General features: G+C 43.7%; 2 protein-coding genes across 2 annotated transcripts; one reads left to right on the top strand and one right to left on the bottom strand.

Annotated features, from left to right (window-relative positions):
- Positions 1-111: 111 nt before the first annotated feature.
- On the bottom strand, positions 112-4,975 carry sfxn3 (sideroflexin 3). Its single transcript, XM_037272254.1, has 11 exons — positions 4,721-4,975; positions 3,855-4,028; positions 3,562-3,732; positions 3,139-3,237; positions 2,957-3,032; positions 2,800-2,885; positions 2,612-2,739; positions 2,371-2,420; positions 2,250-2,299; positions 2,125-2,172; positions 112-1,908 (listed from the first exon to the last, which is right to left on the bottom strand). Exons 2-11 carry the CDS (start codon positions 4,016-4,018, stop codon positions 1,812-1,814), a joined length of 969 nt encoding a protein of 322 aa, XP_037128149.1. The 5' UTR covers positions 4,019-4,028; positions 4,721-4,975; the 3' UTR covers positions 112-1,811.
- A 976-nt stretch (positions 4,976-5,951) lies between these two features.
- pdzd7a (PDZ domain containing 7a) lies at positions 5,952-12,015 on the top strand. The gene is made up of 15 exons (XM_037271453.1): positions 5,952-6,126; positions 6,219-6,356; positions 6,430-6,604; positions 6,773-6,949; positions 7,035-7,182; positions 7,591-7,651; positions 8,276-8,677; positions 9,298-9,432; positions 9,553-9,653; positions 9,716-9,807; positions 9,869-9,958; positions 10,088-10,158; positions 10,304-10,732; positions 10,861-10,961; positions 11,777-12,015. Exons 1-15 carry the CDS (start codon positions 5,952-5,954, stop codon positions 11,927-11,929), a joined length of 2,448 nt encoding a protein of 815 aa, XP_037127348.1. The 3' UTR covers positions 11,930-12,015.
- The last annotated feature ends 127 nt before the right edge of the window (positions 12,016-12,142 follow it).

The following is a 12,142-nucleotide window of genomic DNA, read 5'->3' as shown; positions in this document are numbered from 1 at the left end:
AGAGGGCAGTATAATAACGCTACTGCATAATATCTCAGGTTTCACAATTAAGATGCAAAAAACAAAAATAGCTTTTGGAGCCGCAGGTATACCCAAATTCACAGTCAAAACTCGAATTTCAAATAACATTTTATTGTAGCATTGAGTAAAATACACGTCAAGAAATATATCCTGTATATATGTCAACACAATACAAAGAAAATAAGGGAGTACACCCAACCAATGACAGCATTTCATGACTGAAAACATTCATGGAGTGGAACATGCACGGATTGTCGTAGCATTCGTGTCATTCCGTGACTTGTAGAAATTATTTTTAAAAAAACGCACACAATGAGACATCACGTAGCGCCTTATAGTAGACATTTTTTATGCATAGTGACATGGTGCAAAACCACTTAAAATAAAGCTTGTGGAAAAAATATTTCTTTACCTTTTAAACTCCATCTTTGGCTACATTCCTAACAGCAATCCGTACCGGTTGTGTGCTGATTAATCTGCTAAAGTTGCACTCAGGGGAGACAAACAAAATCTACAGTTCAACAGTACAATCTTCAATATTTAACTTTGCAGCATGATAGTTGGTTCCTAACAGCAAGGTGATTCCTTGACTCATACGGACTTGGCAGGAGCGACAAATGCTAAAATTCTGATTCCTGTGGTTGAGGTATCCTGAGATGAATTACATACAATTAAAGACTACAGGATGATGGAATGAAGCCATTCAGGAATACAAGAGTAGAAATAAACCACTCGGTGGGAAATTGTGTCAGTGTGAAATACACTTAATGCACAAAAACGGAAAGATTGGGACTCTGTGACCCTGAATCCAAATGAATTGCTGGTTAACGAGGTGCATTCAGGGACACAGGTACATCTTAGTTTGGAAAGAAGAAAAAAAACCTCAATCATATACATTTATATTGTTTCCCGTACATCAAACGACAAAGACGGAACTGTATTTCCAGCAGTTAATGTTTATGAATTGTGCTAATGCGGTTTTCTCGTCATGGGAAAAATGTTTTTTTGTTTCATTTTACTACTAGAGGAAATCCAGTGCAGCGTGTCGAACTATATAAACTCCAGAATAAAAACCCTGTTAAAGCCAGCACAGCAAATACACCACATACAAGTATTTATAACCGATTTTCATGGGGAGCACTGATATCAATGGTGCTTCCATTATTATTAACGTATAATACTTGCACCACACCTACTTAACACCGCCCCCCCCCTTCAAGTATGTTTAAATAATAAAACCAGAAATACGGAACATCGTCCTGCATGTCAGCTTATTTCATTATTGCATACTCAATGTGGCAGTTTGTGATCAGCTTACAGTGCCAACCTGCCGCCCACGTGCCAACCGCTGACTCGCTTTTTCCGAGTGTGCTGACAGCGTTAAACCATTTTTAGGTGTGTGTGTGTGTGTGTGTGGGGTGTCTGTGCAATAAACGGAGTAGTTTGACTACATAGACTCAGTAGCATATTACTGAAGTGCTCCACTATTCTGATTTATCAAGAGCATTTTACAGCCATAGCTTGCCCACCCCTAACTTAAAGGGAAGAAGCACCACTTTGACGGACCGACGAGAGGGGGGGGGCAGACAACAACAACCGGGGTTGAAATAGATCGATAATAGGACAGTAATGTTACATTCGAGTTCATGGCTAAATACAAACATCAGTAACGACTTCGTTTTACACACACAAACATCTTTCCTCCGTGTGGGAGCGGTTCCAAAAACAAATACTCACAAAGGAAAAGCATAACTAGATCGCCTGTGTACCCATATGTGTGCGTGAAGTTCCTACAGGCCCTTGTTGAAGTAGACCACGGTGGTGGCGGGGTTGCGCTGGCGTATACTGTCTTGAAGCTCCGCCTCCAGCCCGCTCACGTTCATGGAGCTGCAAGCATGACGCGGGATGCCGTTTGACCACAAAATTGTATTGTTTACTTAACTGTGTGGAGCCTATGTATTTTTTTTTTTTTTTTTTTGGGGTTGTCGTTTTTAATGTGACGTAGGGTGAGGGTGACGCTGCTCCCTTTTCTTTACAAAACCAAAACATCCTTTAACAAGACACAATGCCTTACTTGTGTTTTAGTGCATGTATGTGTGTTACCTTTTTTGTGGGAACAGGGCGCAGCACAGAGGAGTGGCAAACACCAGGCTGTCAATCAAAGACAGGGCGAGGTTATGTTGGAGTTTAAAAATGGAGCGCTACCTTACAGCCTACCGTTGACTTACCACAAACCCACGAGCCCCACCTGGATTGGAGCGTTGAGGATAGGGAAGCGCTGCAGGGAGGCGACAGCGTGTTTAGCTTGGAATGTGGAAGGGCTCCTTTTCATGACCAAGAAAATGTTACCTTCAGGAAGGCTCGCTTCTCCAGCGCGTTCATTATGACGGGAGGAATAGCTGCGAGGGTAGCAAAAAAAAAAAAAACCATTTAAATTAAAATATATACGCTCTTACAACTTCATTCGACGTCCAGGCTATGTTTACATTTACACTGACCTCATATATGACCATGAGGGGGAAAAAAATATTTTTAAGGACTACTTTTCTACACAATGCATTCAATTTCGTAAGACAACTACAGCCATTACCCATAGCTGGCACTGCCATGCCGATCCTGGACACCACCACCTGCGTGATGGCCTGCTGGGCCGCGTTGACAGAGTCTCCTAACCTGTTGCCGTTCTCGTCGGTCACGGGGATGCCGTACTTCAATTCCCTGTTTGGGACACGCCAACATGTGTCGGGTCGAGTCGAGCTGCGGTGAAGTAGATCTCACCTCTGTCTCATGAACGGAATGTTGATACAGTTGGCAGCAGCGACGGCGGCGAAGGGCACAAAGCGGCTGGCAATGGGCGGAAGGCGCTAAGGGAAGCGCAAACATACTTAAAATTAGCAGAAAAATCATAGTTGAGTCACTTTTTTTATTATGTTACCGTGGCCAGAGACTTGAGGCCCAGGGCGGTGACAACGGCGCCGGTTGTGGCGCTCACGTAGGTCGCACCGAGCTGACTGAATGGAGGTCAGGCATTATTTGATCGTTTAATCATGTCATTATTTATGATGAGGGGGGAAAAACGATCAAAACAATGCAACAAATATGATTTTCTCTCCATACTTGACAGTGATGGGAGCGTCTCCACTGCGGTTAGTGTAGTTGACCACTGCGTTGAAGGACTGGTTAACCCACTGCCAAAAGACCACCGCCGGTGTGGTTCTGTAAACCCAAAATAGTTTTCAATGTACTTCTTTGTCATCGTCATCATGTGATCACTCGCTCACTTTTGAATTCGGTTCACAAAAACTAAGCACTCGACAAATTAAAACTAGGTCAACATTATCCACATAACTGACGTGTTGCCTCCACCCAAGTTCACTTTTTTTTTCTCGTGAGTCTTTAAGAGGATTTTCACTCAACTGGGATTAAAACTGCAGTTCAGTCCCCGTGCGGCTCTTTCGACGCACTTATTGAAATGAAATTTACAGTCAGCGTTAACACACACGGAGTAGATAGTGTGATGCACGATCGCTAAAGCGGTACCTGTAGAAGGTGAGCATGCAGCCAGTGATGGACATGTTCATGGGGACCTGAGCGGACATGCGACCGATCACAAACATCTTCTCGCCGGTGTCGGGGTGGAAGGCCGAGTCGTACACGTATTTGGCCCGCCACAGCTGGTCCTCCGTCAGGCCGGGCGCCACCACTCCAGCTCTGGAGAGAATTAGCCACTGGAATTTTTTTTTGGGGTAGTATATAATTTATTTTCAATTTTAACGGCTTCTTCTTTAATCCCTTATAATCTGCTTGCTTACAAAGCAAGGCGAGCCTTCTACCTGTAGTTCTCCACGATTACCCGGGCCTCCTCCAGCGTCCCGGAGGACAAGAGGACGTTTCTGGGGTCTGTGACCATGAAGAAATGCTTGGCGCGGCCCATGAACGTCCCCTGGTCCCATCGGGGCTCTTTAATGTTGATGTTGAGGGGCAAATCTCCAGACATCTTGGGTTCCCTTGCATTAAAAAAAAGACAATTACTTAATCTATCATACTATCACATATATTTATCATATTATTAATTTATTATTATTATTATGTGATTCTTTAGGTTATTTACTACTAAGGGTTCAACTTTGAAAGTTTGGATACGAATAGTTGTGGCTTGCCTGTCTTCCCATCAATGGTGACATTGATGAACTTAAACCGAGGAAAAAAAGCGTAATATTTCTCCATTTTGTCTTTAATGGACAAGCAGTATGCTCAACAGCTGACATGTTGTATCAAGGGCGTGTGATAATTTTGCTTGTGCAAATAACAAAGTGTATTATAAACAGCATTAATTGCGGTTATGTTAAGCCTGACTGTAAGCTGTCAAACTCGCCGAGCAAACTGAATGCAGGCTTTTACTTTTGAAGATCATGTGACGTGTTTTTCGGTGCACAAATTCTTGGGACGACTGAACCGATGATGATTCATCGGATGAGACATTGTGGTGGCATAATAATTAAATTGCTTATTTGCCAATTCTCATTATTTCGACGCCCTGATAGTTAACGAGTCACCAGGGTTGTTAACCGTTTATGCTAGTATACAGCTAGCTCTCCAGTGTGAGTCGCGGATAAAAGCTTCCCGGTGGGGTTTAAACCACGCAGTCGAATCATGACTATTCAGATTGCTAAAAATGTGAATTAAATACAAACGTTACCTGTTCAAATTAAAATTTGACGACGATTGACCTCTCAATATCACTGCAACCGGCTGAGAGAGATGAGCGATGTTCAATTGTCCTGAGCGGTGTAGGAATATTAGGTTTTTAGTCCAAGTTGACTGTTCATTAACCGTAAAACAGGTACAAAAAGAGAGCGTGAGAATAATGCGGGTTATACGTTCATAATGAACCCAGCCTCACGTTCTCTAAAGGCAAAATTAAACACCGGAGGAGCAGATTTTGTAAAAAACAGATGTTAATAAATGTGGCACAGATGACGACGTATTCAGGGCGTGGTTAGTTGACAGAAGGCCTATCAGCGTGGACACTCCGCCCCTCTCTGATTGAATTTATTTTTCCAATGAAGCAGAAAGAAAACACAGCTAAAATATTCTTCTTCTTTTTTTTACATTTTGCATAGTTATGTGAAATGTGAACTGGCGGTGTTTTAATCATCACCTTTTTCTTATTGGGATTCCTGATGGTACAAATAGTGATCAAGCCGACCGCACGATTGGACCATACATATTCTGGCCGCTAGATGGTGCTGTTTCACAACGTATTGTCACGACACAGTCCCTCCCCCTTTCCCTTCTCCCTTGTGTGATTCTCAAACTGTTTACAGTAGCTTCACCACGTATAAGCTTAACAAAAAAAATACTTCAATCTCCAAATAACAGTCAAATACAGCCGTAGCTGAAGTGTTCATCAAAACGTAGCAGACGTTTTACTCCTTATTTAATATAATGCACTTCGCTTTTAGGAACATTATTTTGATTACATTTTTAAATGTTTAACCGAAATATCTTGCAAATAAGTTAAATTATACTCAAATACATTAATAGTCACAAAATTTGATAAAGATTAAATGCAAACGTATTGAATTAAAAACCTAAATACAACTACGCTATGCTTAGGTAGTGACTGATGTATTTGTACTCCGTTACTTCATCCCCCTGGCAAGTAGTTATTGGATAAAATTGAATAACTAGTCCCCAGGACACAGGATCTTCCCGGGATGGCTTGCTATATCAGACACCCTTGTTAATTAAACATGACTCCCAAGAGGGAACCACCATGCATTTCTGATTGGACTGCACAAGCAGAAAGAGAGCAGCACCACGGACCCAAAGACAGCCACACAGTCCCAAAAAGTGGACTTTCTCCTTTAAATGACTTTCTATTATCCTTTGGAAAGTCTGGATGACTGAGAGAAGGCATTTAAACCATGGCTCACTCCCAGAGGGAGATGACAAATGGGGGTGGGCACCCTCACGTCCACAACGGAGGACAAGCCGGGGGGTCCCACAGCTACATGCTGAAGAGGCAACAAAAACAAGGACGCAGACGGAGGTCTTCCTCACCCATGGGCCGAGTCATCCTCATCAACGCTCCTGTACAGGGTAAGACAATTCAAGTACGTTACTTGTGAGACAAAATTACTCAAGTTGACATCTGTGCTCTACTAATACCATTTTCTGGGTGTTGTTCTCAGGAGGAGATGACAGTGAAGACATCCACACGGTGACAGTGGACAAGACTTTGGATGGACGTCTGGGTTTCAGCGTCAGAGGCGGCTCTGAACATGGACTGGGGATTTTTGTTAGTAAGGTGGATGACCACAGCTCAGCAGGTCAGCATGAATGCATCGGACAGAATTATGGACCAACCTCTCTCACTAAGGCCTATTTGCTCCCCAACTCAAGCTCAAGCCGGCCTGGCCGTGGGGGACAAACTTATGGAGGTGAACGGCGTAAGTCTGGAGAGTATCACCATGAGTAGTGCCGTGAAGGTCCTGACTGGAAACAGCCGTTTGAGGATGGTAGTGCGACGCGTGGGAAAGATTCCCGGCATACGCTACTCCAAGGAGAAGACCACGTGGTGAGTAGCCTTATTAGCTTCTACCAACCCGCGTCTTGGTGTTGTATTGCAGTAGTGGATGGATTACCGCTTTCACTTTTAGGTGTGTCGACAACCCCGCAAAATGTTTTTCCACCAATGCAAATGGTCTGGTGTTGTTTCACTTCTGTTTGTACTTTTGTGTATTAGGGTGGACCTGATTCACAGGAGGATGGTGGTGGAGGAGGGCGGACGCACGCCGTCAGAGGCCAGCTCGGACAGCGCCCTCCGCAGGATAGTGCATCTCTTCACCACGTCAGATGATTACTGCCTGGGCTTCAACATCCGAGGAGGTCGAGAGTTTGGACTGGGAATTTACGTCTCAAAGTAATCATCATCTTCAATCTCTAATGAGGTGTTTCTAATTAGGGTGTCCTCTTGAAATCATGAAGTTTTTATGTCCAATGGTCAGGTTGGACCCGGGTGGGCTGGCGGAGCAGCACGGTATCAAAATGGGGGATCAGATCCTGGCAGCCAATGGGGTCAGCTTTGATGACATCACACACAGCAACGCCGTGGAGGTCCTGAAGAGTCACACGCATGTCATGTTAACAATTAGGGTGAGATGTTTGTTTTTTTTGCAAATGGTGGATGCAATATTAGCAGTTGCACCAAAGCTCACTGACTGTGGCTCACTTGCCTGACTTCAGTGTCCATCCATGTTTTAAGCCTGTGATGGACGGCTGTCTTTGTTAGCACACAATAGCCGAAAGTGTGTCACCAAATGTGTTCAAGAGCTGCCGTTCTCATTTTGTGCCCCTCACATCTCAAGTTGCATGTTGCAAAGTGCGTCCGTTTCATTATTGATAGGCGGTCAGGGATCAGATTCAAATTGGCCTATGATCTGCTTTTTGTAAATATTTGATTAGATCTTTTCATTTTTCACCGTTTCTTTTCTAAAACTGCTATCTACAGAATTATACGACACATCAATGTATACTAAATGTAAATTGTTGGTGTTGTTACAGGAAGCTGGAAGATATCCTGCATATAAGGAGATGGTGGCAGAGTACGGTTGGCTGGACAAACGTATGTTGAATTTTTCCACAATAAGGCAAATGTAATATTTTCAAATATACCGATAATACTGAAGTCATAAGGTTATCTGAAAACAAAACAATCCATCCGCTAACATCTGTGTCTCTTGGAGTTGATTGTGAACGTTTCAAGAGTTAAATTAGATAGGGCAAAAATAAAAAAAGGAATACATGAAGATCATACTTAGTTCATGTCCTGTCTGAGAGGATTAAAGGATTAATAGGACAAGAGGTCAGACTGCTCCTGATCCCCACAAAGCGATTAGGGCATTGTGAAAATTAAATCTTGCTGCCTTGGTATTGAGCGTGTGTTCAAACAAGGGGATGATAACATGCGTGTCGTGATTGAAAGTCTGCTAGCTTCATACTAAAATAGATTGGCTAATGCTAATTAGCATATAATACTTTTGGCAGAGGATAAAGAATATATACCTGTTGGCATCTATCTTCAAATGTCCATTATAAAAATGGTACGCTAATGCGATTCATTAGCCCGTCAATGCTGTTTTGCATTGTTTGTTAGCATTAAGCTAAACATACTGGATCACTATCTGAGATGTGTGGTTGTAAATGTCCGTCAGTAAAGTCCAATGGTGTCTAATGTGCCACGTTTCAGTTTCCAATGGGTCGGCGCTGGCGTCAGGGTCCTCCCAAGGCTACGACTCGCACTCGTCCGTCTCGTCGTTGTCGTCCCCCGTGAGCTCCCTCAGTGGTCTCTCCCAGCTCCTCTTCCCTCCTCCTGTCTTTGGCTCCAACATGGTGGACGTGTCCATCTCCACGGAGAACCGGCCCACTGCCGTGGCCACCGCTGACACGGCCATACAGACGGAGGCATGCTCCTCCCCCACCCGGACAATCGGCGCCACGCTGCTCCTGAAGGACACCGTCATACGTGGGGAGGGAGAGGTGGGCGTCTATGAGAGAGAACGGCACCAAGGTCCCAAGACCAAGGTCCTCTTGGCCCTCAGTAGGCCTCGCAAGCCCATTAGACGCTCCCAGAGTCACATCACCCTGTCAGGTGATGTATATTTTATAAGTTATAAATAATAGAACCAAAACTATATACATTACCATGTCAAACATTTAAAAAGAAACAAAAATGCACATTCAACCTGATTTGAATAAACAAACATTACATCAACAAAGATCCGAGCTTGTTGGCCTTTCCTGCTCGATGCAGAGCGTCAGCCACTTGGCTGATTGAACTTGTTACGGTGTGTTGTCTCCGTATGGATGGCCTGTTCGTGCAAAAAGGACTGCAATTTGTCAGTGTTTGAGCATTACCTATGCACACACACATTCGCATGCACGCGCACACACACGCAGAGGCAGATTTATTGCGCACAAGAGAAGATGTGACATCATGCGCATCAAGCTACTTTTAAAGTGTTCGCTGCTCCATTCGAAAATACAAAAAGTTTTCTTTTTAATGTGTTGTAAATTTATTTATATAAAAAAAAAAATTTATTTTGAAATGTTAAAAAAAAAAATGTTTATAAAAATCTTTATTTTTAAATCTTATACCGTTAAATTAAAAACAGTTTATTGACAGAAATATATTTAGGAATAATTTATAAATATATTTTTATTGATATTTGTTTTATGCTGACCATTGTTTCTTGATTGTTCTTCTATTAGAGGAGCAGAAGCAGAAGAAAAAAGTCGAAAAAAAGACACACAGCTCAGACGACAAGCAAGCCAAACTGCAGCGTTCCAAAACTTTCCTCAACCTCTTTTTCAAGAAAGATCGCAAAGAGAGGAGCCCATCCAAAGGTCAGATCAAGTCATGCCACATGACAGATTTGAAAAGTTGAAAATAACCTTGATTTTAAGTAACTATGTATTCCATCATTTTGTTAGAAAAAGGGAATAATGGAATGATCTCCCGCGCAGGCCTAAAAGGAGAGCAGGCGTCCCTGCGGCACGTGGAGGAGATATCCAACAAGCTGCTCAGCCCGGACGAGGTGGCCGCCGTCATGAGACACTGTCAGCGGGTCAGTCTCTTGCTTCCATGTTACCGAGTGTGTCAAATAACAAATAATTGACTCTCCTGCAGTTTCTGTCCGAGAAGATTCTGGAGGATTTGGTGCGCCCCCTGCTGGCCATCTTGGACCGGCCTGAGAAGATACTGCTTCTTCGAGATATAAGGTGCCACATGGAAAGCAAGCAGGTATGACGCTTGGTCATCTGCATAATATTCTGCATCCAGGATGCTGATTCCCCCAAGCGAGTTGGGTCGTTTTGACAGCATGGTGATACCTTTTGAAGTCCAGGCTTACAATCTTCTCAAGAATCCAGCAGGGGAGAAAGACACTCGACGACCTGAACGATTAATCGGTCAGACGATTTAATTTAATTTTTTTTTCTTTCAACACATCGATATGATAAAGATAATGAAATTCAAAAAAAATTCTGGGTTATTTCTTTTAGTACCTTCTCCAGTTCTACGTTCCCCTCGTGGTGGAACCCCTCGACGCCACCTCGTAACGCCAGTCCCAGGTACGCGCACACAAAACGGTTTTCGTGGTTGACCAAAGACAGATTCTCAACAAGTGGTTCCATAATGTCCACAATCGATCGCATGTTTTTTTTTTTTGGACCTTTTTTTAAAAATGTATTTTGGAATGATTTGTGTTGTTTTCAGACTTTCGTGGCGGCTTCCTTCTCCAGCCTGTACAGAACGTGCCACGGGCCGCTCACGCGATTGACAGCATGGAGGGACTGACTTTGTCTCCGTCACAGGTGTTCACCCCCCTGCTGGACGTACCTGTCGACACTTTCACCTCCTCTTCCTCTTCCTCCTCCTCGTCCTTCAACGGCCTTAGAGGAGGCGAGCGAGGAAGGTCCCCCGTGAGGAGGACGAGGAGGGAGGCGAGTCCAGACTCCACTTTGAGCGATCGCCCGCAGGACTTTGCTGAAGTCAGCATACGTGTTTCCTCGCCACGACGGACTAGGACGCCCCTGAAGGATGTTTTTGCAAGCCCCCCCGCGGTCACGTCTAATGGACACTCCCAGACGCCAGCAGACTACCACATCTCCACTCTGACTATCTCCAAAGCCAAACCGTCGCTAGGTGAGCACAAAACACACCACAGTAAATTGGAATAAATGCTTAACCGATGTTTCATATGATGGTGACACGCATGACCAGCAGAGGTCAGGATGAGAACATGAAAAAAGTGTGTGTGTTTGCGCGTACAGGTATTAGCGTGTCTGGAGGCGTCGAGTCGAGAATTCAGCCCGTCATCAAGATTGAGAGCGTCTTCCCTGGAGGAGCCGCTTCAATGAATCCCGCTCTCAAGGTAGCATTGCTAGCTTGCTAACTTAACTTGCACTACTACAACCACCACTGCTTGTGATAGGATAAATAGCAAGATGACAAGACATTAAAGCTTATATGCGGTTTTCCTACTAGCACTACTACAACTTAGACTATCCTCCTACTGGATGATATTTTTTTCCCCCCATTAATCTTGCTGAATGCATCAAATGAGCATAAAATGGATGGGGGTCAGATTAGGTTGTCATCTATTTAATTCAAATTACTTTTTTTTTTTTAATGCACTTTTTAATCCCCTCTTTGCGTAAATGGAGCCAAATCTTTTGATGCCGCCACGAGGGACATGTGCCATAAAAAAATAGGGAGAATCAAATAAAATGGCTGTCTACATCTGTTTTCTTGACAAATGCAGGCAGAGGAAAAGGGAATTAGAGGTGTTTGGTGGACATATAACAATGGTCACCACACAGGTGCATCCTCGCTTGACAAAAAAAAAAGGACAATGACATCAGAGGAAGTCGCTGTTAACACGAAAGTTCTTAACACGGCTCGTATCCTGCAGGAAAGTGTGTGTGCTCATCTGCTATTTAGGTGAAGGTAGTCTGACATAAATTCTTTTACCGTACAAGGAAAATATGTTAACAGTTTTCATATATAGCAGTAAAAAAAAAAAATGTTCAAAAGGCATTGCATAATGAGTTGTAGCTGCTCGTTAGCTTGTGTGATGTTTGTTAGCATTAAGCTAACTTTCGTGAGGCAAACAGTTTTTTTTTTTTTAATTAAAATATGAGACTTTTAAGAATGTCATCAAGAACTGTACATTGCGCGCGTTCACAGGCCGGCTACGAACTGCTGAGCGTGGATGACGAGAGTCTGCAAGGCGTAACTCACCAACACGCCGTCGACACCATCCGCCGCTCGTTCAGTAACAAGGGCAAAGAGCCCATGGTACTGGTGGTCAAGGTCCCGAAGGAGACGCCTGCCCACTAATATTGAATGGCGCAGAAAGTGACTGTGTCATTCGTGAAGTTAGCATCCGGCAACAGGAGATAATCCCAAACTGCCCCATGAGATTTTTGGCCAGATTAGAGCTCATGTCTAAAACCATGATTGCAAAATGGCTGCTCAGTATTTCAGCGCAGGATTTTTGTCTGGCACAAATGCTGCCTGTTCCGGAACAATCAGCCACTTTGGACCTTTACT

The sequence above is a fragment of the Syngnathus acus genome, chromosome 15 (genome assembly GCF_901709675.1).
Source record: "Syngnathus acus chromosome 15, fSynAcu1.2, whole genome shotgun sequence".
Lineage (NCBI taxonomy): Eukaryota > Metazoa > Chordata > Actinopteri > Syngnathiformes > Syngnathidae > Syngnathus > Syngnathus acus.
Note: the sequence above shows the minus strand (reverse complement) of the source record. Positions and strands in the feature narration are given on the sequence as shown.

Coding starts and splice junctions, on each gene's coding strand:
- pdzd7a (XM_037271453.1), top strand. CDS start 5,952: ATGGCTCACTCCCAGAGGGAGATGACAAATGGGGGTGGGCACCCTCAC. Junction 6,605..6,772: donor TCCAAGGAGAAGACCACGTG/GTGAGTAGCCTT, acceptor TTTGTGTATTAG/GGTGGACCTGATTCACAGGA. Junction 7,183..7,590: donor ATGTCATGTTAACAATTAGG/GTGAGATGTTTG, acceptor GTGTTGTTACAG/GAAGCTGGAAGATATCCTGC.
- sfxn3 (XM_037272254.1), bottom strand. CDS start 4,018: ATGTCTGGAGATTTGCCCCTCAACATCAACATTAAAGAGCCCCGATGG. Junction 2,740..2,799: donor ATTCCGTTCATGAGACAGAG/GTGAGATCTACT, acceptor TGTCCCAAACAG/GGAATTGAAGTACGGCATCC. Junction 2,300..2,370: donor AGAAGCGAGCCTTCCTGAAG/GTAACATTTTCT, acceptor GCCTCCCTGCAG/CGCTTCCCTATCCTCAACGC.